The 23,137-nt window shown below is 39.8% G+C and overlaps 1 protein-coding gene across 1 annotated transcript in view; it reads right to left on the bottom strand.

Annotated features, from left to right (window-relative positions):
• The window catches only part of LOC111563843 (protein disulfide-isomerase TMX3), a 40,138-nt gene that overhangs the window by 14,987 nt on the left and 2,014 nt on the right, over nucleotides 1-23,137 (bottom strand). The window contains exons 4-13 of the mRNA XM_023263109.3: nucleotides 20,872-20,995; nucleotides 20,338-20,383; nucleotides 17,236-17,316; nucleotides 16,728-16,827; nucleotides 16,422-16,499; nucleotides 16,038-16,104; nucleotides 9,113-9,211; nucleotides 5,234-5,291; nucleotides 5,002-5,055; nucleotides 1,035-1,091 (exon numbers count right to left, since the gene is read on the bottom strand). Of these exons, the coding sequence (XP_023118877.1) occupies nucleotides 1,035-1,091; nucleotides 5,002-5,055; nucleotides 5,234-5,291; nucleotides 9,113-9,211; nucleotides 16,038-16,104; nucleotides 16,422-16,499; nucleotides 16,728-16,827; nucleotides 17,236-17,316; nucleotides 20,338-20,383; nucleotides 20,872-20,995 (764 nt within the window). The remainder of the gene's footprint in view (nucleotides 1-1,034; nucleotides 1,092-5,001; nucleotides 5,056-5,233; nucleotides 5,292-9,112; nucleotides 9,212-16,037; nucleotides 16,105-16,421; nucleotides 16,500-16,727; nucleotides 16,828-17,235; nucleotides 17,317-20,337; nucleotides 20,384-20,871; nucleotides 20,996-23,137) is intronic.

Raw genomic sequence — 23,137 nt, 5'->3', positions numbered from 1 at the left:
AGAGGGATAAAAAGCCATCAGATTTATTTCCATGGCCCTCCTAAGGGAAAGGATTAGTGGACATTGACAGGCCAGGATTTCATTCCTCAAAGGAGGGCAATTAATCCTGCGCTACAGCAGCCAAATTCAGTCCCCTAAAACCCAGCGAAATACATATTGTATGTACTCACACAAAATTAGGCAGGCTAATCACCTCTTTTATCCTTAAATATAAACAGTTCCTGTCTAATTTCAGCCGTGCACCGGGAGTCTGCTGGTTGAATGTAGCCATATTAAAAACACAACTTCTACTGTACTCACTGACACACTGACTTAATTACACAGGACTTAGGAGACCACGTCTGCTATAATCTCTCACATACAAACAATAACATGCTCAAATTAAAATAACATCCTGCAGCGGCCTATTACGTTCGCAGACTCTCACACGAACACACGCACGCCAAATTATACAGACGCACATAATTAGATGCTATACGTTAGTAGACACAAAACAGACAACTGCTACAGCTCTGCTGGCCTGTAACACTGGTGGGCTTCCGTCTAATTAAAAGTAGGGGGATGTCAGTTGCAGGGGCCTTTCCGAGCATGACACCCTAACAGTCAGCCTCAGACTGAGCATAAAGCTACTGCAGCAGGGTCTTACTGCATCATTAGCGCTGTTCTTTGGCAAGCTATTAAAGCGCACAGCCACTATAGATTTAATCCATGCATAGCCTCATCCGTAAATTCCTCATATATTCCTCTAGCTAGCATGCCGTCTCACAAGCGGATTTGCAGGGAGCTTGTGCGCCGTCATTTTTCCCATGCACGCGCCTGATGTCTGGGGGGGTTAAAGTTGCTAAAAGCGCTAAAAAAGAAATGGCAGTCTGTCTGTGTAATTGACTTCTCCACAAGAGAGCATATTTAATGGCAGAGCCTGGCATTACAAGTCAGCGCGGACCAGGATAAGTAGCTGACAGAAGGTAACATGAGGCAGAGAAACAGGAAGATGACACGAGAAGAGAGAGGGAGGCTGGATATGAGACACTCACCCCATAATGAGGCTGTTAATGTAGTCGTTCCCATCCATGTGGCCAAACTGGAAGTCACTGGAGATGAAAGACAAATCAGTGGCGTGAAACAGTGCATCCAAAAAAATTAAAAATGAAGCAAAATGGACTCTTTCCCCCGTCTCGGTGGACTGTAAAACACAAGCACAAATTTCAATGCACAATAGCACATGAATATGAAACCTGATTGAATGGAATCACATGTTCTCGTTGTGGAAAACCAGAGATCCCTTTTGTCACTACAGGCAAAAAAAAATAAACCCAAAGCTCCATCCTGTGCCGTCTCCTGTTTCTCCTCATCTATTCCGCCACAGAAAAGACTCAGGTGATTTATCTAAACGATAAGGCAGGAGGAGGAATTCAATTTGTATCTCATTGTACTGCACTATGTCTGAGCAGAGTATATTGTGGGTAGACTAGGAAAGGGGGTTGCACAAGTCCAGGAAAGCCAGCGACTTCCACTGAATGACTGATTATGTGGGCCTCTATACATACATTATATTCAAACTGAATCATAGCCACATCCAGGACGTCTTTCCCATGGGTGCTAAACAATACTGCCTGTGCTTATATGAATGACATGATCATGAAGAGCCCGAACTATATAATACATCCACGGGAAGCAATATAAAATCAGCCCAGGTTAGCGATAATCTTGCTGACAATAGTGGGTCAGACTGGGAATAAAGCTCATCAAAAAGTCAGCTGGTAACTTTGGCAAAGAAAACTGCAATACTATGAGATACAGATCAGAAATTGTTTGGGAATTATCCACATTTTTAAGATTGGCAGCATCAGCGTAGGGATATGAGATGTAGGCTTATAAAATGCATTCCAGTTTTGCTTTGTTGTGAATACTTTGGACCCTCAATAGCTTAAATATTTACAGGCCTGTTCACCATCTACGTCCATCCTTCCACTGACATTTCTTGGTCAGACCATTGAGCAGTCTGGCCAAAAAAATAAGGGTGAGTAACTTCCTGAGAAATTCACAAGAAACTGGAATGTGCAACAAATTGTTCTGATAAATGATGTCAAGTTTTGCAATACGCTCACAGAGTTTGGGTGTTTACTGAAATATTCCCCTTGCTGTGTCCTAGTTTTCTATTTTACTTAAGATTTTTATAACCGTAGGTAGATATTTATTGACTTTACTTGTCATGTTTTATGGTTCTCATGGGTAAAAAAAAAAAGCGTTCTTTTAAGCCACGGTCCAACAAATTACATAAAATTCCAAGGAAAGGAGTGTTTTCTCCATCTGTAACAACATTTCAACCGTAGCCAAATCACAGAGGGTGCTTCATAATAGACAAGAATAATCATTAAAAAATCATTTGATCCCTGTAACCAGCAGGCTTCCACAGAATTTCCCAGAGATACTTCAAAATACAAGGTGTTTTGTAGACAAGAATGAAATTATGGGCCAACCTGTGGGTATGACAATAACAATGCAGGAACTGTGAGTAATACCAGGCTAAGGGGTGAAAAATCCACCATGAATTCATTCTGGACATGATGCAAATCACTTATTTATGAGCTCATTAAATACTAAAATCACCAACCTTACAGCCATAATTAAAAGAATTTAGAATTATAGCGTGGCATACATATTTTCCAGGAAAATTGTTGCAGCATATATGTTGGTTTAAGTGTAGTGGTTGCCATTCAGATGAGGGTGTAGGAGGTGTTTCTACCACAGTGTCTTTGGTAATATTTCGACTGGGAGGCACAAAAGTTTCCAATTTTTCCATTCGTAACAGCTTTAGGATATTTTTACACTTGTATTTAATGAAATTGAGAATATTACTAAATAGCTGCACACATAGAAAGTGGCATTAACATTTAGCATTTGCAGTCGTGTTTTCTCCCACTTGGTAAATGCAAATCCAAAAATTCACTCTCCTTTTAGCTCCAGTGTGGTGCAGCTCCTGAGGAAAATATCTGTTTCTTCTGCTGATAAACGCTTCCCTGTATCCTACTTGCCCAGCAGCAAATGGAAGAAAAGTTAGCAGCTAGCAAGAGAAAATAGTGGAGCATTTAGTGGAATACCTCATAAAACAGCTGGATGAGTGAGGTGAGAGTGAACCAGGATAGTGAAAATCTATGGGCCATAAACCCAAATCATGAGCCAAAAAATGCAAAAACGGTCCACAGAGCAGAGATACACTTTTGAGTTGCGCGTTTTCACATTACGCTCAGTCATTAGCATCTCTCCTGGCTCAGAATGGGCCTTTGGGGGGCAACTACACAAGAAAGCATGATCAGTCCATGTACAGGAAAGACAATGAGTCTGTGATGCCTCATTTGACTGAAATTTACACATTCTCCTGTTGATTGTGAGCATTTGATAAATAAAAAATTAATTCAGAAAGGTAGTTTAAAAAATTGAAATGCCATTTTCATTCTCCGTCATCATTTTGGTGCTAGTGGTTTTCCTTTGGAGCTCTTTAGAGGGGTGTGACATTCCTTTATGCAAGAAAAGCCATGCTTGTACTGTATAAGAACAAACTAGTGCAACCCTTTGGTATCCTGAAATGTTACAAATGTTGCCCTAAGGTTAACCCACAGAGTCCAAACCCATTTTTGGACTGAAATCTTGGGTCAGAAGTCTCATTTTGTGGCAGAGCTTTGTGACGAGGCTTCTTGTGTAGTCCTTCATGCGGCAACTGGCATATAAAAGCCACAACAGTAATGACTGGTGCAGGATTTCACCCAAACGCACACACCCGCCAACTGACGAAATCCGGCATTCCCACGAGTGCAATTTGTAAGGCCCTGTCCCCCACAACATACATACACACCCACAAATGCAACAAACGGTGGGCAAGCTGAATACTGTGACATTTCTGAGTGCATCAAACGGCATCAGCTCATTCAAATGTCATTCATCACCTATGATCTGTTGACTCCGTGTGCCTGCCTCCACCCACCATCCGGGGCAACACTCGAGCTGGCGACTTGTAATTACAAGTATCGTTTAGGTGTGTCAGAACACTGCAGGCAGCTCTGATCTCAGCGGGGATCTCAAAACTCAGAAGTCTTCAAAAACAGCACCGGGTAGTGTGGCAGACAGTAGTATAATTGATGATAGGGATCTGTGTAATTCAATCAGCCCTAATGGGAATGCCTGGAGAGGGAGACACACTTTGATCACGGCGGTTTGAGATACGCCTCTTCATTTAAAAGCTGAAATCTATCTGATGAGGCAACATGGTCAACGGCGGGGCACACTGTAAGCACAGCATAATGATGGAAATGCGATGGATTTGCTTTTATTTACTCTTGTAGAAACCCCCCTGTTGCCTGCCACCCCGCTGAGGGTGATTAGAGATAAGGGTGAGCTACAGCAGCGACCTTACAGCTGATTTTAATTCAAGCCACTTCAGTGGAGCACATGTTTGCTTTAACCCGGATCCTCCAGCTGAAGGATGACCTACCGACTGCACTCACTAAATCATCCTGATGTACACAAACAGCAGGTGATTGCACAGGCCTTGTGTTAAACATGTGAGCATCTGCCATCATCTTTTTTTTCCAATCTAAAGGCAAAAAAAAAAAATGTTTTTCGCCTTTCTTTTTTTTTTTTTCCAATCCTCCCCGTTACACTGGTTCCTCTCCGGTAAAAGAACATGTCGAACAGCACAGTACGTAACATAAACACCCCGACTCCGGTTGTTATTGCACAATTGGAGCTGGAGAAAACAGAAAATTATGCATTAATACACGCCGAGTTGAGTTCCTGACTGACAGCTGAAAAGAACACCTATATTTGGAAGCTGACATTTTGCATAATTACCTTTCTACTGAACCTCAACACAAAGCAGACGTGCCCTGACAACGGCATAAACTTGTGAACAGACAGGCAGCGTTCCCCAGTGAGCGCACCATCCTAGAATAAATGTATAAATTGGATTCTCATCTTTGACCTCATCATGTATCTGTGCCTTACCTGTTAAAATGTTCTCTGTATTCCTTCGCCACCCTCTGAATCAAGGCCTTTAATCTGAAAGCAAATGAGAAGAGGGCGAAATACCACATGAGATGAAGTGGAAGCCTTTTTTTAGCCAATGGTTGCAATTTGCGGGGAAGATCCAAACAATAACTACATGTCTTATCTTTATTTGAAAACTGTAAAGTAATTTATGAAGAGCCATGCTTTTTAATTTGAGTGTTCTTTGTACCTGCCACTCTCCTCTGTGGGGTCTTTCTCGTCGACGACTGCAATCGCCACCAGTTTGCCTGAGGTAGTAGACAAGCGTTACAAATCACAATTGGACACACAAAAAGGGGGAAGAGAAGACAATGGCAGGCAGGTAAAAGGCTGTGGTGGAGATGCATCACCTTTCAGCAGGGGGGGATAAAGAAAGGAAGAGGCACAGAGAGCGCTTTACTCATTCATCACTCAAACATTAAGCTAGCTTGGGCTTTCTGCTTTGTTGAACAGGAAACAAGTGGTCACTTTCTGGTAGAAGAGCTATTTCAGTGCCATTCAAAACCCAAACCCACAACATGACAAATAGGTCTACTTAAAAAAACTGTTACACAACTTAAAAGGGCTGTTATTCAGACTGGCATGGTTTGAGGCTAGAAAGCCCTTGTTGCTCGGATGAGAGTGCCAGGCTGCCCCCTGCTGGTCACCCATCACTAGTTATGTAAAGATAGTGGACAGATTGGCTTTAGGAGAGGGAAGAATATTTTACATGCACCAATTAGGATGGTGTTCAATGCAGCTATATTCACCTCTGCATATTGTACTTAAAATAACTTTGATTGCATTATTGTTATGGCTGTTAGAGAGGGAAAAAGATGCAAGGTTTTGTTATTCTTTTCCCTACAATGCTGCTTCATGAGGATTCAACCTGTTGAAATGTTCAGAATTACGTCCGTGTAATCTTTGAACACCTAACAAGGCACACAGAATCTACTGCGATGGAAGCTGATTTTATTCCTGTGCTGGAATAATCAGCATAGCAGCACCCTTCATCAGTGCATTGTGAGGATGAGCACAGGGACTTATAGCACTGCAGGATTATTTAGAATAATGGCATCAATGTTTCCAAGTCAAGAAAATGCCGCAATTTGCAGTTAAAACAGTAGCATTGTCTTAAAAAAAAAAAACCATCATTTATGTGGGAGTTTTAAGTTGTAACTATGAGTTTAATAATTTACTAATGCTCTACAGATCCCTTATAAGCCATTTCTAAGCTCAACATGTGGGTTTAGAGAGTATTAAAATCTCCCTGGCTGGTTTTAGATGTTCTGTGTGGCAACAATGTAATTGTAAATGCTGACAGCCTATTAATAATACTGATGGGGTTTCATTAAACATCACACCTATAAATGGTGTCATTAGTAAAGTGCCAAAGGTTTCTCATTCTCTATAAAGGTGAGAGAAATAGTTATTTATCTCATTTATTTAGTAGTTTATCACTTATTATCTTAACTGCACATTTCTTAGCTTATCTTATGCAGTTTCATTGTTTTTTGGGGGGGAGTGCATCAGCCTCTAAACCCATTTTTAAGATCCTTTGTCAGTCACTTATAAAGAAATTTGAATTGCATTTGACTTGCTTTACAAGTGTTATATAGGTTTGATTGATGATTGACTGATTGAATTATGAATGTAAGTGCAATCGATATAGGCTTAACATAATCATTAAGGCTGGAAATGTAAAAGAAAACAGGTTGTTGATCATTTTGCAGCTGGTATCCAGAGGATCAGAGGCACACAATACATTAGAGGAGGATTTTTCACAAACCGGCAACGCAAAAATGGTCCTTGTTGATTGTTTATACATCCTATATTAAATGCTAGACTTATTAAATGTCATTAAAGTCATTAGTGAGACTTATAAACCTTATATACAAAACATTTTCTTGCACCAGCTGCATGACCGGTGAACCGCATTTTCACACTTAATGCAGCATTTTATTTCGAGCATCTCCTTATTACGGCTGGATAGACTTTCTCGAGTGCATCTCGGCAAAATCTCATGAGGACCCTGCTGCCCTCTGGCATCAAGTCTCCCTCTGTGAGTTTTAGGTGTTACTTCTGACCCACAGATGAACTGGAACAACACTGACGCACCAGTCTGGTGTTGTTTTCTGCAGCTCCGTCCTCCAAACCGAGAGAATAATTCAAGCTGTTCAGTCATTACAAGTTACTAAGTGTGTCACTCAGGTTGAGGAGTTTCGTGTTCTCTTCTTTTAAACAATGCCAAAGTAGTAATCACAATCACATCAAGGGTGAAAGAGTGAAGATCTGCTTCATACCTTAATGCATCAGAAAGCACTTCTGAATCACTTACTGTTTCATGCCCTTAAGACTCAAGGCCTTCAAATTTCAAGATTTTCTGGTAAAAGCTTAAAGAAAGACCTATTAGCCCTTTTGAAGTGCTGTGCAGTAATGTTATTGAATTTATAAGCCTTATATCATATTTCTTTGAATCTTCTCAAACATGTTCATAGACTGGGCCGGCACCTTTTCTCATTCATCTGTTCGTGGCCTGTGTTGTTTCTGAAGCTGCTTTTGTTTCAGTGTCTAAATCTAGTCAGGATTTGCAGCTGGTTTGATGCTTAAGGGCGAAATTTTAAGAAAATGAAAACATATTTTGTTTTCAATATGCTACCGATCTTTGTCTGAGTTTCTGTCCCTTCATTTTTAGCTCAAAAACAAATCTAAATATAGTTTCGGACTACTCATTGATTTTGGCCGCACTGGGATTCAGAGATGGGCACCAAGTTGTGTGTCAGTGTGACTTATGATGTGTGGGATGGGGGATTTTGGAACATAAATTGTCATTCCACCAGCTGTACTGAACCCGAGTTCATGAAATCTGATACTTGACAGAAAAGCCTTCAGAGGAAAAGCTGGGAAATTCTATACTGTTTTCACATATGCACATCAGTCAAAACTATGTAGTCTTTAATTAGTCACTCAGTGTTTATCTAATTAGGATCCTATAGAGAGCATTTTACATCCAGAACTGCTAATACAATAAGCAGCGAGACATGAAACTCAAGAACTGAAACTGTAGCAAATGTAAGCAACATCCACCCATTGAGCATCACTGATGTCAGTAAAATGCACAAAAAGGAGGAAAATGCTGTATCTAATATTAGAAAGCAGCTTTCTCTCCACAGAGCATCAATTTACTGCTGTTTAAGAGGCAGTTTGTATTTCACTCTCTGAGCCAGTAGAGCAACATGGGCTGTATCTGTAGGGAAGGGATCGTCTATTCTATCACGGCCCCGATGCACATTGAAGGCTGATATTTTTACAAGCAACTCCTGACAAAAGCAGCTCTATAGTATTTGATTCTTAATTAAAAAGCTGCCACGCTGTAGAAAAGGATATTTGGGGGGTGGGGATGCTAAACATTAGGGAATTTATAACATAATAAAATTAAGCAGGCGGGTTGAGTGAAGCTGTGTGTAAAGTGCTGATGCACATCAAATGATATATGCTTGCAGTCAGTATGTAATTTAAAAATATGTGCAAGTGACTTTGGTTCCATAGTCATAAAGAGTATAAAAGACATACACACAAAAATTATAATAAAAATCACAGAACTTAGGCTCACAAATAACAAAACAGAGCCATTTAAATCAGCAGAAATTAAATTTTGTCTGTTTTGTCCAAGTTCTGGCTTTTCAAAAGTGACAATGTCTTTGTCTTTTTCTGCTTTATGTGATAGTAAACAGAATATTTTGAGGTTGTGGACTGTTGGTTGGAAACATTCATTTCTGGAAAATCATGCTGGACAGTTTTCAATGTTTTAGTAGCATTTCATACAACAAAAACTAAATCTACTAATCAAAAAAAATAGTGCTAGTGATGTGCTGTGCGGTATTGTCATATCTCTTTGAATCTGTCAAAGCACATTCAGAGACCAGATGAATTTACAATGAAAATAACAGTTGACATGGAAAAAGGAAGTCGTAAGCCATTTTGATATATAGTAATAAATAAAAATCCAACTTTGGAAAACAGATCAAACAAGAAATATGCAATTTGGGGGTAAAGATCTTAGATTATGGATGACAACTGCATACGCCACCTGTTTCTCCAAGCTCATACAAGGTAAAGCCATCAATCTGCAGGTATCCTTGGAAGCGCTCCTTGTTCACCCACGATGACAAGCTACCGTCCTCATACTCTGCAACAGAGACGGAGAACCATCAGAGGCAGAAGCGCAGCGCAGCTTATCGACATTCAGGGCACAGCCTGTCTATATTAAAAGCAAAGCAGAAGAGTGTATTGATGCCTGGATTGTAAGAAGATCACAGTGTTTACCACCTGTATGCTCCACAGGGAATCAGGAGGGAGGACACAAAGCCGAGCATTCACAGACACTGGTCAGATAAACAATGATCAGAAATTGTTGTGACAGTGGATTGCCTTTGCCTTAAGTAGTCAGGGGGGCTATCCAGGTCTGGAACAGCTCAATGGTGTGTGACTCAGAGGGAGCAGATTGGGAATCGATGCAGATGTAAACAATCAAAAAGCAACAGACTGTCACGACATAAATAAAAGAACATTTTGTTCAGGCTCAATCGTCCAGAATCACCTTTCAAGATTAATTTGCTATTTATCAAACAGCTGGTTGTCAAGAACATTTAAAAAAAAACTGTCATTTTCATTTACCAATAATGATGTTTTGTTTTTTGGGACGCTAGCTCAGCTGACCTCATTTTCACAGCTATTATGCTTTTCGGTTTTAAAATCAGATTTGGTTTGTAAATTCTCCAAACATACATACATGCAATTGCAAAGTTTTTGCAGATTTTCTTCAACACACTTGGAGCAAATGCATAATTCAACAGACGTGTCGGGAGAAGAAAAAAAAAGAATCATAAAGTGCAATAAATAAAAAAAATATAAAGTAAAATAAAGGATTGCTTCCTGAATGTGAAACACATGCTGTTTCTCCCTCAACATCTGGAGGCAACATGCAAACGGAAGTGAGAGTCTGTCCCTGGAGGGTATAAATAGGGTGTAGCGAGGCTGCTTGCACAACACTGTTTTCTCCAGCCCAGAGAGGCTACAGGATGCTCGTAATTGATGTCAAATGTAGCTAGGACCTCATTATGACATGTTAATAAGTTATCGCGACCTTTCTGCTACCATTACAGTATTTACAAGAACACTGATGACTTTTAACATGATTTTTATGCTGCTGGGACCCAAAGGAGCTGGGAGCACAATACTGAACATGACAACTTAAAACCTAGAACACGCTTTTTAAAACCCCAAGGTCGTAGCTGACAGTGGTATTAGAATCTATTTCTCTGTGCTTCTGCTGCTGCTGCTGTGCAAAGGCAGAGGAGCCTTGTTGTTAAGGCTGCTGACTCAGTCGATCTGGTAGACATTCCGGCGAGTTCTTTCCACAGATGTTTTGGCTTTATAGACAGCACGCAGCTCCCAAAGAGCTGGAGGCCCCATACTGAGATTGTACAGCCTGATGAACCTCCATGCCGACTGAACCTGCATCACCTTGAAACAAATTAGAGCTGCTCTCTTCCTGGGCGCCAGCTTTACAATCTCCATACTGCCCTACAGGAGCCTGTCAGCCCAGAGTTCACACAGTGGGAGACAAGGGAGAAAGATGAGGGGCAGGAGGGGGAATACAAACAGGCAGTGGGTGGAGAGAGGATGATCCAGAGTCGGAGTTGGGAGCAGAGGGAGGAGGCAGCTCTGACACATTTCCAGGATGAAGGTTAATGGCACAGAAGACCTCCAAGACAATGCAAATAGAGTAGAAACTGCAGCAGAGAGAAAAAAATAGGGGAGGAAGGTAGCATCATCAAAGATAACTCGAGCAGGAGGAGGCGCAGGAGGTGGTAGAGGATGAAAAGATTCATGTGTTTAAACATGACAGATAGCTCAGTGTAATGGCAAGACGGCTTCTCCTGCTTTCTCACTATATGGAGAAAACCTTCAAGATTAACAATGAAGATGCTTTGGCTGGATGCCAAAAAGCAAATAAAACACAACAACAACAACAAAAAAACATAGCAGGGGATGGGAGCCACTGGAGGATACTGTATGTGCTGCTTAGTCATAGAGTCTGCTAACTGATAAGGAAAAAAGCAGGCTGACGAGGAATTTTATTTGGCGTAAAGAAGACATTGATTGGGAGACATTTATACAGTGATTCTACAACTGAAGATGTGGAGATGCATTTAGTGCATTTGGCCCATTACTTTATTTCAGATTAAGATATTTCAACATCTATCAGATTTATTGCCACGACTTTTCAACATTGATGGTCTCCAGAGGATGATTCCTACAGATGTAAGCGACTTTTTCTCTCGTCACGAGGCTGCCATTTGTAGATTGCTGTTTATTTACAGTTAGATCACAGCCCACTGCATAGAGAAGTCTCAACAAAAAAAGCACAAAACCCGATTTCTACAACAAACTGAAAGCTATAACGTGGAACTTCTGACGAGTTGAGAAGTAGCCGCTAGTCGTGTTTTAGTATAATTGTCATGCAAATTTGAAGCGACTTTTTCAAATGTCGTTAAATAAATAAATAAATAAATAAATAAGTAAATGTTTCAAAAAAGCAAATTAATTCTCATCCCTAAGTTTCTTCAGGGCTGGTCCTGGGAATATTGAACCGATGAATATTGGCATAAACCTGTCCCAGGCTCTTTGGTACCATCTGCTGTCATGCAAAAATGTGAAAAACAGATGCTCCACTGGGATGAGTTCCTTGAGTTTTCAACAATAATGGTCCCCAGTTGATGATTCCTGCATGCTTAAGTGATTTACTGACTTTTCCTCTAGTGCCCCAAATGAGGCTACCATTTGTAGATGGCTGTTTATTTGCATTTAAAATCAGCCGGTTGCACAGAAAAGACTTAACAAACCTATTGTCACACAAAACTTAAAGCTGTAATGTATAACTTCTGGTGAGTTGAAATGTAGCAGCTAGTTGTTTAGAAAAAGCCCATTAAATTTCATCCCGAATTTTCTATGGGGTTGATTCCGGAAATGGAGAAAATAATCAATATTAGCGTAAACATATAGCTGATTCTTCGTTTGTGTTTGTTGTCAAACAGAAATGTGAAAAAAGCTGCAAAAACAGCCGTCACATGTTCCACTGGGATGTAGCAATGCTGCCCTTAATCATCCCAGTTTAAGTTAACATCATTCACTGGCCTGAAGTAAATATCCTTACAACAGTCTTTGTCACAGTGCTCCTTTAATCGATAAACACATGGACGTGCCCACTTCCTCTGTTCATGACAGTATCCAACAGCAAAATGCTCTACCTGGTGGCAAACCTTGGTACTACAACAAATCTATACAACTAAAAGTATGGATTATGTAGTTGCTGGTATCAGGTACCAGCAGATACCAATTATTAAATGACTAAAATCTGATAAGAAGCAACCAAAAAAAAACCTCAATCTGCTTATCCCTAAAGAAAATGCAAATTAGGCTTGTTTCCATTAACTGCTTCGGAGCAAATATTCTCAGCTGAGTAGTTTTTTTTAAAAATGCTGGTAAAAGCTATGTTAAGCACAGCTGTAATTAACAGAGTACAAGAAGCTGCAAAGAAGTCTTCAGGAACTGTTGTCAACTGGGAAAGTGGTAATTACTCTTAACATGCTGTCGGGAAGCGAAGACAACAAAAGAAGTGCATCAAAACTTATTTTAAAAGATGTTTTTTTCACCTATTTCAAAAAGTCAGAAACCATGCATTAAAAGTAGGTTTGAAATGTTTCACCACTGTGCTAGTGCTAGCGAAATACTAGCAAAAGCGGAGAAACGTCCAAGTGAGTGAACGTCTTCATTCAGTCTGTTATAGAGTAATATCTTAAGTGTATTAACATTAGCTAATATTTAGCCAAAGGTTCTGGTTATACATGACAAGTGACAATGTAATGATGAAATGGCTGAACATACTGAATTAAATAATGTTGTGTTTTTTTACCTAGAGATTAAATTTAAAGTGGCACGTCATCAACATTTACAACCAGTCTTAGGGTTTCAAACCAGCTGTAATTTGAAATAATCAGTAATTCAGTACACCACAAATGCTGCAATTTAAAGTGTACGAGGTGTGGCTGATAAATCATGAGGCTAATGCTGTATTCAGCTGTATTTAATCCAAGCTGATTGAAACTTTCATGGGTTTATGCTCGTCCATTGATCAGTGCATACAAAGTGGTTCAGGGATGCATGGTATAGTTTGACTGACATGAGCCAAGTGTTAATATTTAATAACTGCACCTCGTACATTTTGCAGCACGTCTGACCCAGAGTTTAAACTGTCATGTCAACGGCTTTACAAATTCATGCCATCCTCCTTATGTAATGCTCTCTCATGTTTTAAATCTTTAACACAGTGAATATTGAACTCAAGCATGACTTTAAAAAATATAGCGTAAAACAAATCGCAGTATCTGTCAGGAAAAATTGAAATGAGATATTTTCCCCAAATCATTCAGTCTGAACCAGTCAGTCATCCAGTAGCCTAAAGGCCAGAGTTCAATTCCCAGATGTAAAACATTTATTTCATGACATACCAGCCTCTCTGCCCTTTCTGCCCTTGATTATTGTAGAAAAATTACAACCGGTTATTGAGCTTTTCATCAACACGTCATTAACTCTGACCTTGCCAGTCGCTGCTGATTCAAATAACCAGCGGAGTGAATACTGTCCATGTGTGCCACAACAAAGCGTCATCATTGTGTTATCACCTGTTTGCGTGTGACCTCACCTTGTCATCACATTCATGAACTGTTAATCAGCCTGTCATTTAAATTCTCCAAATAAAGGCATGCAAAGAGGTTGCTCTTTGCATGCCTCACAGCTGGCAGGTTTACTGACATTTCCAAAGAAGGAGCATCAAGGCCAAACCAGCAACCACTGAAGCAGATTAACAGGTAGCTTTATAAGGAGCTCTAATTGGTGAGTTTTAAGACTAAAAAAACATGTTTGAAGGCTACTATGTTGGCAACCGAAGCAGTTACAAATAGCATGCTGTGCATATGAACATACATCCTAATTATGTTGGTCTGTTTTCCTGCAGCACTAACATGTCGGCCAGAAGCTTTCCCTGCAAACACACAATGATCAAAACAACTTGGCGCTTCAAGCAAAATAACAGTGCAGACCTGTATAGGAGTATGAAACTGAGGATTTAAGTAATTAAATATGCATGAGCCTCTGTGCTGTACGATATTTTAACAGCGCTCTTCAAAAGGAATGCCGCTGTTTGTGATGTGCACTAAAGCAATCAAAGCTGAACATCAATATGTCAAATATCATTTTACACAAAGCGAGAGGTTGTGTTTGGATGGCGTGGCTTTGCTCAGTGGGACCCATTCTTTAAAAACACAGACCTGCACAGTGAGAACAGCAAGTGTGCGCCGAATTCCTAATAAGTATTTTGAATCTGCATCTTCACAAAATACATACAAGAACAAATACCAGGGGGGTAAATGATAAAAGTTGTTTGCATATTCTGGGAACTGCCAACTTCTAAAGCGAGTAGATAAAAACAATGCAGCTCATAAAAAACATAATATGTATGGTATACACAATAATATCCACTTACTTCAATAAACGTCACAGTCTGCTATAAAACGGTGTAACTGAGTGCCTATGTAAATGTGTCTGGCAAGTTTAGCCAAATGACATTTGATAAAAAGCTTCTGACAGAACATCATGCAAAGTGAGAAACCACATAAGGTACATTGGATGTTTTATCCAATGCCTAGTTAGTGCATTTTCAGAGACACCCGTCCTCTGATCAACACTGCAGCACAGTTGGACATAAAAAAAAAGATGCTGAAGACCACAGGTGGTGCAAATACAGAACAGGCAAACTATTTTCTTTCTGGGACTGGAGAAATGTCTGTTTGGCTGTCATTGGAGGTAAATGCTTAAACTTAATGAGCTACAGTCTATTTTTCTGCCTCAATGCCAGATAATAAGAGTGTTCTTCTTCTGCAGTTCCTGGAGGACTGAAAGGAAGGATGCATCCATGTCATTTTGCCACGCTGCTCTCCTTCTCAGTGCTTGTCATCTTTAATACACCGTCACCATGGCAATGCCAGACAGTCACCAAATCCTCCGCATCAGGGTCCTGGGGGACTCTGCAGAGTGTGGAGTTTTTGTCATCAGTGTCCACTGTGGTGAGCCTAACCTGCTGCGGTTCTGGAGCAGGAAGCCCGCCTTCCGTAATGGTCAGGTGGAGCAGATAGATATGAACTCACAGGCGGTGGCAGAGATGGATTTTGTTCTCCGGGTGATACAGCGCACGCCTAACCTCCCCAACAGCCACTACTGGTGCCCCTTTGTGTTGGCTCTGTGCCTCGATGCTCTTAACTTCCACTTCCGCCTCCCAGCTCAGGCCCAAAGCGGCAGCAAAATAGTAGACATCATGGAGGAACGCGGGGAACTAACGCTGATGCGATGAGAAGCTTCAAACTGAGCAAGAGAGAAAAAGGCAACTCCTCTAAACCGCTTATGTCAAATTTGATTTTTTTTGCTCAGACCCAATGGCTGCTTCAGCGAGTCAATTCTTGATTTTGTCTTACTGTATATACAGTATAACCTCTGCCCTGGTTTCTTTGGCCTAAACTGTGGTCTTTCACACCCACTCAGGGCAGTCCATCCACCCAGGGCTGCTATGTATGTTCGCCCAGAGACAAACCACCACAACATCACAGGCGTAACCACACACACAATAGTGGGCAGAGCCCTGGGTGCTTTATGATGGGCCAGGCACACCATAACTCACTGTGGTGAGGAAGATGAAAGAACAGTGGCAGGAGCGGGGAAACTGGAGGAACAGAGCTCCAGTTACAAGGATTATATGAGCGGATAGAAGGAGGAAGGAAGGAACAGTGGACAGCACGGCACCCTGCTGTTCCCTTAAACTACTTTTCATTCAAAAGTAATTGAAGAAAACATCTAAGCTCATCATCCAAGACAGCAGCGACTGAAGACAAAATACTCACCGTCATAGGTAAAGTAGGCTCCGTCCTTAAACACTATAACTGCAGGAAGCTCTGGCAAAGACATCGACTGTTGAAAACACAAAAAAGACTTTACTTTAAAGCCAGCGCCATAAAATGTGCACCTGGAGAATTTGGAACAGTACTGTTGGTAGACTTCTTTGATCACTGCAAAAACATGCCATTGTAGGAAGATAATATAAGCTAATCATTTAATCTACTTCAAACTAGCAAAGCAACAAACGTAAAAACATCAACTGGAGGCACAATACCCAAGATTATCAAAACCATATGATGACAGAAATATTAAACAGATGTATCTTATTGAAATTCATTCCATAATACGTTCAAAAGACTGAAATAAATGATGCATATTCAAAGCTTTACCTCTGGCAAGACTTCCTCTGAAGCCGAGAAGAAGTAAGTATAAACAATGAGCTCAGAGGCTACGTCGTTGTACTTCTCCTGCAACACAAAAAAGAGTCTTTTAGCATTTATGCTACAGCTTTCAGTAAGTGAGAGCTGTAAAGGATGACCACTGAAAGCTATTACACGCAATTTATTCTTTGTTAACACCATAGTACAAATGCGGCAGAGCTGTGCTTCTATCATTCAATCAATATAGACTTTGTTTTTTAGCCTTTGTTTTTTTAGCATCTCGATTCATGCATGGGAGACAGAACTGGGGCTTACTTTAAGGGTAGACTCCCCACCGACGTACACAAAGAGCACATCATGCCGTTTCATCATGTGCTCAAACATCTGCTTGCTGGGAAGAGCTCGGACTGCTGGTCTGGAGGAATTAAACCCACAGGGATGAGTTGTTTTGGATGAACATTGAAATAAAAACCACAACAATGATGCACTAATGTGTGCAGTCTTGATCTGTATACTTGTGGCTCCACCCAGTGGGGATTGAAAAACCTGCAGCCCTGGACTCAAAATCAGAGCCAAGCGTTTGATCAACCCCTCTGTCACGGATCTAGCTTGATTTCCCTCAAGGAGGAGGGAAATCTGTCAGGCTCAGTTTATACAGTGGCTTAAAGTAGAGCATCAGAGGCAGCAATCCATTGAGCTGTGAAACAAATATGGCCGGCATTGATAAGCTGACGTGGATGGCTTTCATTAGTATACCCTGTCTTCCTGTGAAATAAGAAAACTTCTACTCAGTTCATTATATTTTTGAAATGTTGGGACTTACCCTGCCACCCTGTTGGCAAACTCCACGATGTCATCTTTTGTCCTTGGTCCTTTGTAATTGTAGGCAAGATCACCCTTTAACCTAAGAAAGAGACACACACACAAAACAAGAGTGAAAGGGAAGAATGATAAAGGAAAAGCTCAAATTAAACTGTCTGGTTAGTCAACTATTATAACAACTGATTAATTGTTGTTGCTGTTGAACCAAGCGGAAACAGCAACTACTATCTGCATCCAGCTGCTCTTTTTTGATTATTAGTACACCTTTCTAATACGGTGCAGGGACCTTTAATTCTTTGTGGCATAGATTCAACAAAATGGCATCATACAGTCGCTGCAGATTCATGCTGTGACTCTCTTTGAATCACATCTCAAAAGTGCTGCTTTTCACTGAACACTGAACTCGTTGATATGTTTTGGAACCAGCTGGAGATGATGTATACTTTGTTAAATGGTGCCTTATCCTGCTTGCAGTTGCCATTAAGGAAAGCACATGGTCAGCAACACTCATTTCTGGCTGTTGCATTAGAACGATGCTCAGTTGGTATTAAGGGACCTAATGTGCGCCAGGAAAACACTAATCATACTTTTTCACCACCACTAGCCTGAAGCGTTGACGCAAGGCAGGGTAGCTCCATTGATTCATAGTGTTTACTCCAAATTCTGAACCTACCATCTGCATTTTTTCCAGTATTTAACTGTCCAGATTTGGTGAGCCTGAAATGCCTGTTCTTCGCTCATAGGAAAAAAGCCTATTTTGGTCTGAGCCATACACTTCAAATTGTTGTGTATTCAGAATTGCTCTGCTCAGTAGCACTCTTGTAATGCTACTTGAGTTGTTGCCACCTTCTTGGCAGCTTGAACCAATCTAGCAATTGTCTGACCTTGTCAATAACAAGGACTGGCAATCACTGGATGTTTTTTGGTTTCGCACCATTGTCTGAAAACTCTAGAGACTGTCATTGTAAGAATCCCAGGAGCTTAGTCATTTCTGTGATACTCAAATCAGCCCATCTGGCAGTAACAATCATCCCACATTGAAGTCAGTTAGATCACGTTTCTCTCTAATATCTGGTGTAAACAACCACTGAACCTGTTGACCGTGCCTGGATTCTTTTAAGCATTGTGTTGCTGTCATATGGCGGCTGAACAGATACGTACATTAAGAAGTAGGTGTAACAAATTCATTCATTTATTCATTAGATAACCCCAGAATACATTCACGTATGAAGGCATCATTCACACTGTGGCCAAGTAAGAGAATAAAAGATGTCGTCACACAAATAAACTCGAAAAATACCAAAATATTAAAAGGCAAAGATAATAAAATAAAAAGATTAATTAGTGCATTTAAGTTTCCAAAATTAAAATATCAGCTAAAACAAGAGTAGCTGGAAGTTAAATTGGATGAAATTGAAAACCTGAAATGCCCAAAGGTTAAAAATTAGTCAATCTTTAGAATTGATTTTTCAGACTCAGTAAAAACAGTCCACACCTGCAGCATAATCCATTGATTTTAGTGTGTATGGTGAAGGCTCACATTAAAGACAGTAATGAAGTCGTGTAAGTGGGTAAAAAAACAGTAAGGGGCTTATAAATTAACAAACCACAGTGTTCACCATGCCCTACAGAAAAACAAAGCAGATATATTATTGTAAATTGACCCTCTTTGGGGTTTGAACTGCTTCTCTTAGACTTTCTTGAGGCCGTTTTCACCATTTTGACATTTTATTGTCAAAGCCTTTAATAATATACAGTCCAAAAAACAATCAACAGATAAATCAGTAATAAAAAACACTAAACATTAGCTGTAGCCTTCTTTCAGCCCATTAGAGACAGCCCTTGTGTTTGGCAAAATTAAAGTCTGTCTGACATCTAAGCATGACAAACCTGTCTCTAAGAAAACATTCTGATGAAACAGTAACTAAAAGTAAAACCTCATCCATCACAAAGGTCAACTTAATCTAAATAATCGCACCACTGAAGGTAAAAAAAACTCACCAAATTACTTTTCCTAATTGAGTTCCAGTCAAGAAAACTGCTTCAGTCAAGCTCGTACAACAAGCACGACGCATTAAAGGATTGCTAAGGTTGCATCAGCCCACAGGACTTAATGAACTCAGGGGGAAACAGAACTCTAAATCAAGTCTCCTTCTGTCACTGAGGGAGGTGTCTCATATTGTTCGATGGATGCTTCATCACTTGCTTGGTTTAATGTTGTGAACCCTGCCGTGATCCTGTGGCACTTTCCCCAAATGAGCTTGATGAAACTAAATGGGGAGCCCATTATGACAGTGTGCAGATGAATGATTCGGTTTCAAATACGTGCAGGAAACTCCGCTATGCCGGATGATCATTTATCTCACATCAACATGAAGTCTGCTGTTAAGCAGCTGGTGTCTACCTAAAGTCATAAATTTGCATTTCAAGAAGTAATTTCAAGTAACTTTCAAGATGAGTATCAGTTGAAACAGTCGGGAAAAGAAACCACACAGACTACATTTGTTGTTCAACGGATTACAAGATAAACTGAAGCGATTTTGGAACTTACCAAAGACAAGCATGTAATATTACCAAGAGGCAAATGTAAATTTTAATCAGTAAAGCTGATTATCCCCTGATAAATGTACAATTAACAGCTTTCAGGAGTGCTAAACCTAATAAACTTTTAGCTGGAAATGTGTCAACGGTGTTTGTCACTTAGATATGCCTTAAGGAAAACGCAATAACACCTTATTCCCTCCTGAATATGCTATCTAAGAACACCTCCACAGGCCAGGCCTCAAGGGATAAAACGCAACAGGGGGAAAAGGGATCGTGATAGCGACACTTAGACACATGGGGCAAAATAACAGCTACAGTATAAGATATAATATGATGTAACACTGAATTACAGCCTAGAACTACTAGAACACGTCAGTTCCTCAAAGGTAAATCACAGATAACCACCGTATTTAAATAATTTAATGAAGTATTGGATTTACTGTAAATTCATTAAGCCATTTAATCACATGTGGACTTAGTTTTGTTTTTAAGTGTCAAAATAGCAAATTCACGTTTTTTTTGTTTGAATTTTGAAATCAAAACAAATAGGAACACTTACAGTTTTATTGTAGGGTAACCACGAACGCCAAACTCTGACGCCATTCCTGCAACACAAAAACAAATATTATCATTTCAGTGAGGAAAGTAGATGATAATAGTTCTGAAAGGCCAAAACTCCAAATCTTGAGAACCATCTGTCTCTTTAGAAGTTTTAAACATCCTGATGTCATCTCCTTAAAAGATTTGAATACCTTCCTAATTTAGTCTGACTGTAAAATTGAGAATATTTGTCTGAAATTTTACTGATTAGAAACAGACTGAATTTGACTGAAAAATGAATTGGAATATGTACAAAGGATTACTCTCAAGATACTGCATTTGTCACAATATCAGTTTTTGTCCTGAAATTATTGGGGTAAACTATTACTACATCAGGGACACTACATGTTACACTAATGTCACAATAAGCAATTATAAGCACTGTAAAGTACACATACAGGGCATCTTGATGTTGTTTAAACAGCACAGTAAATTAGGTTGAATCACCTGGAGACACACACAACACCCAGCAACTCCTTCATGATTTACCCACCAGAGTAAGCAGTTGCATCCATCTTTCCCACGCGAACCGGCGACCCTGAACTCCTCAGCTCGACTCCCACCTCGTACCATACTGGCTCTAGCTTTTTACAGTAACCGCACCACGGAGTGTAGAACTGAAAAACAGGAAGCAATATTTAGATCATCACACAAACATTAAAAAAAAATAAAACCACTTGTCTAATACTGTGTAGGTCAAACTTGTTCCACCAAAATAGCTGGCCGATCTGTTTATATTGCACAAAAACTAGATTTCTAATACAGTTAATTAGGCTGCACACCAAATTAAACATTTGGCAGCTTTACTGTTGTGTATGTCTACAGAAACGGATTCAAATCGTCTTTGTGTACACATCCATAGAGCTTTGTTTGCGCCCGTGGATTTGAACACTCTTCAATAGTCTGACTATGCACAAAATATCAATATTAAAGTGGTTTCAGACACAACAAATGTGAAAAAGCTAACACACACGACCATAGCTGACTGACTTTCAATCCACTTAACCTAATAAATTTCACATAAAAGGCTATTTAAGGCACATCTGTAGCAGCAAGACTTCTGTTGACAGTGCTGAATTAGTGTTTATAACAAAACAAATATACTCTGTAACTGCAGCCGTTTCACCACAGTTGCACAGTACGTATTTGTAAAAAGGCAATTTATTTCTTTAGCAACACTTCCTCTAAGAGTTTTGAACACCCACTAACTTTCCCTTGAGGCTGTGTTTGTCTTTAATCATGCCACCGCACACATGCTTGTCTTGTCTTCTTGCCTGCATTCGTCAGATTGTGACCTTTCTGGTTTTACCACTATTACCAATAATGTAATGGGATTTTATGTTTTTTATACATACATATCTATAACACATATATATGAATTGTCTGCATTGTACACGCTTGTGTTTGCATGCTATTTGCCATACTCTGCTCTTTCATGCTTTTTATTTTTTTCAGTTTTCACTTTGTTTTTCCTGCACTAATTTTACATGCAGTTGTTTTACTGTGAGTTTAACAGCTAATCTACCATCTGATCGAGGGGACAGCAATTAAAATTAGCCGTCTGGCTAACGCTGACACATTTACAGTGATTCTTATTCATGTGCATTGTCTCTGCATAAATAACTAAAACAATATCAGCAGTTTCACCCATTATTTCTGGCTCAGGCAGTAGCAAGAAATAACAACACACGTACCTATATCACATACAGTATGCTTGTTTAAAGCTCATTTCTTCTCTTTTCATTGGTTTTTCATCACTTAGAGCAGATGACAATTCAGCATATGTCCAAACACACGCAGCCCAGACACATGACCACCTTATAAAGCTATTTGCATTCATTTGGATTTTGTTTTGTTTTGCTTTTGAAACACGTAAACCCAATAAGCATTCACTCTTTTCTGGGTCCAATTTGGGCTTCATCAGCTCTTAAAAATTACCAAAAAAATCTGGCTCTTGAGCTGATAACTGCTCCAATGTGTCCACCCACTACTCACCAACTCTGCCAGCGATAAAAAATTAAACGGTACACTGAGGATGCACAACACCAAATTTCTGCCAATATCCAATATGCCAATATTTTCCAACAAATTTGGTCAAATATTGATGCCAATACAGATAAATATACATTTTTTTCCCCTTAATTGCAGAGAAAATCAGGTCTCTGCTGCAGTGCAATTAACATATTACAATGCCTACTCTTAACACAATGGCCAACTAGCAGATGCAGTCATTAAATGTTTTTTTTGTACGCAATCACTTGGCAAAATAAGAAAACTCCTCCAATTACATATAAAACCTTCCATAGCTAAATCAGGTAATATTTTGTCCAAAAAGGTAATTACTGTGACAGGTGTACCTCTTACTTAGATGTATAATAATAAAGCAGTATTCATACCATGTGGCCCAGCTGGACCTTTGATTTGCCTTTCGCTGTCTGAGCTCTGCATGCCTTCATTTCTTTCTCTCTCTAAAATCTTCCTCCTCCATCTCCTCTCTGTGCTGCTCTTCCTGGTCTCTTCCTTTAAGCTGTAAAAAGTTGCTGACGGTATCCTTCCTCTTCATTCTTTACTGTCTCCTATAAGATTCACACTAACTTAATTCTGTTTTTCCTTTGATAGTCTTCATTATTAACTATGACACAATCTTATGTGTACAATTTAAAACTTAAAGAGGTACTTAACACTTAAACATTTTATATTATATGACTGTACTATGATGAACTCCTCTGCAAATGCATTTGACCAACTTAGATAAAGAC

This window comes from Amphiprion ocellaris, chromosome 22 (genome assembly GCF_022539595.1).
Source record: "Amphiprion ocellaris isolate individual 3 ecotype Okinawa chromosome 22, ASM2253959v1, whole genome shotgun sequence".
In the NCBI taxonomy this organism is placed as follows: Eukaryota; Metazoa; Chordata; class Actinopteri; family Pomacentridae; genus Amphiprion; species Amphiprion ocellaris.
This window is presented reverse-complemented; position numbering and strand designations above follow the sequence as displayed.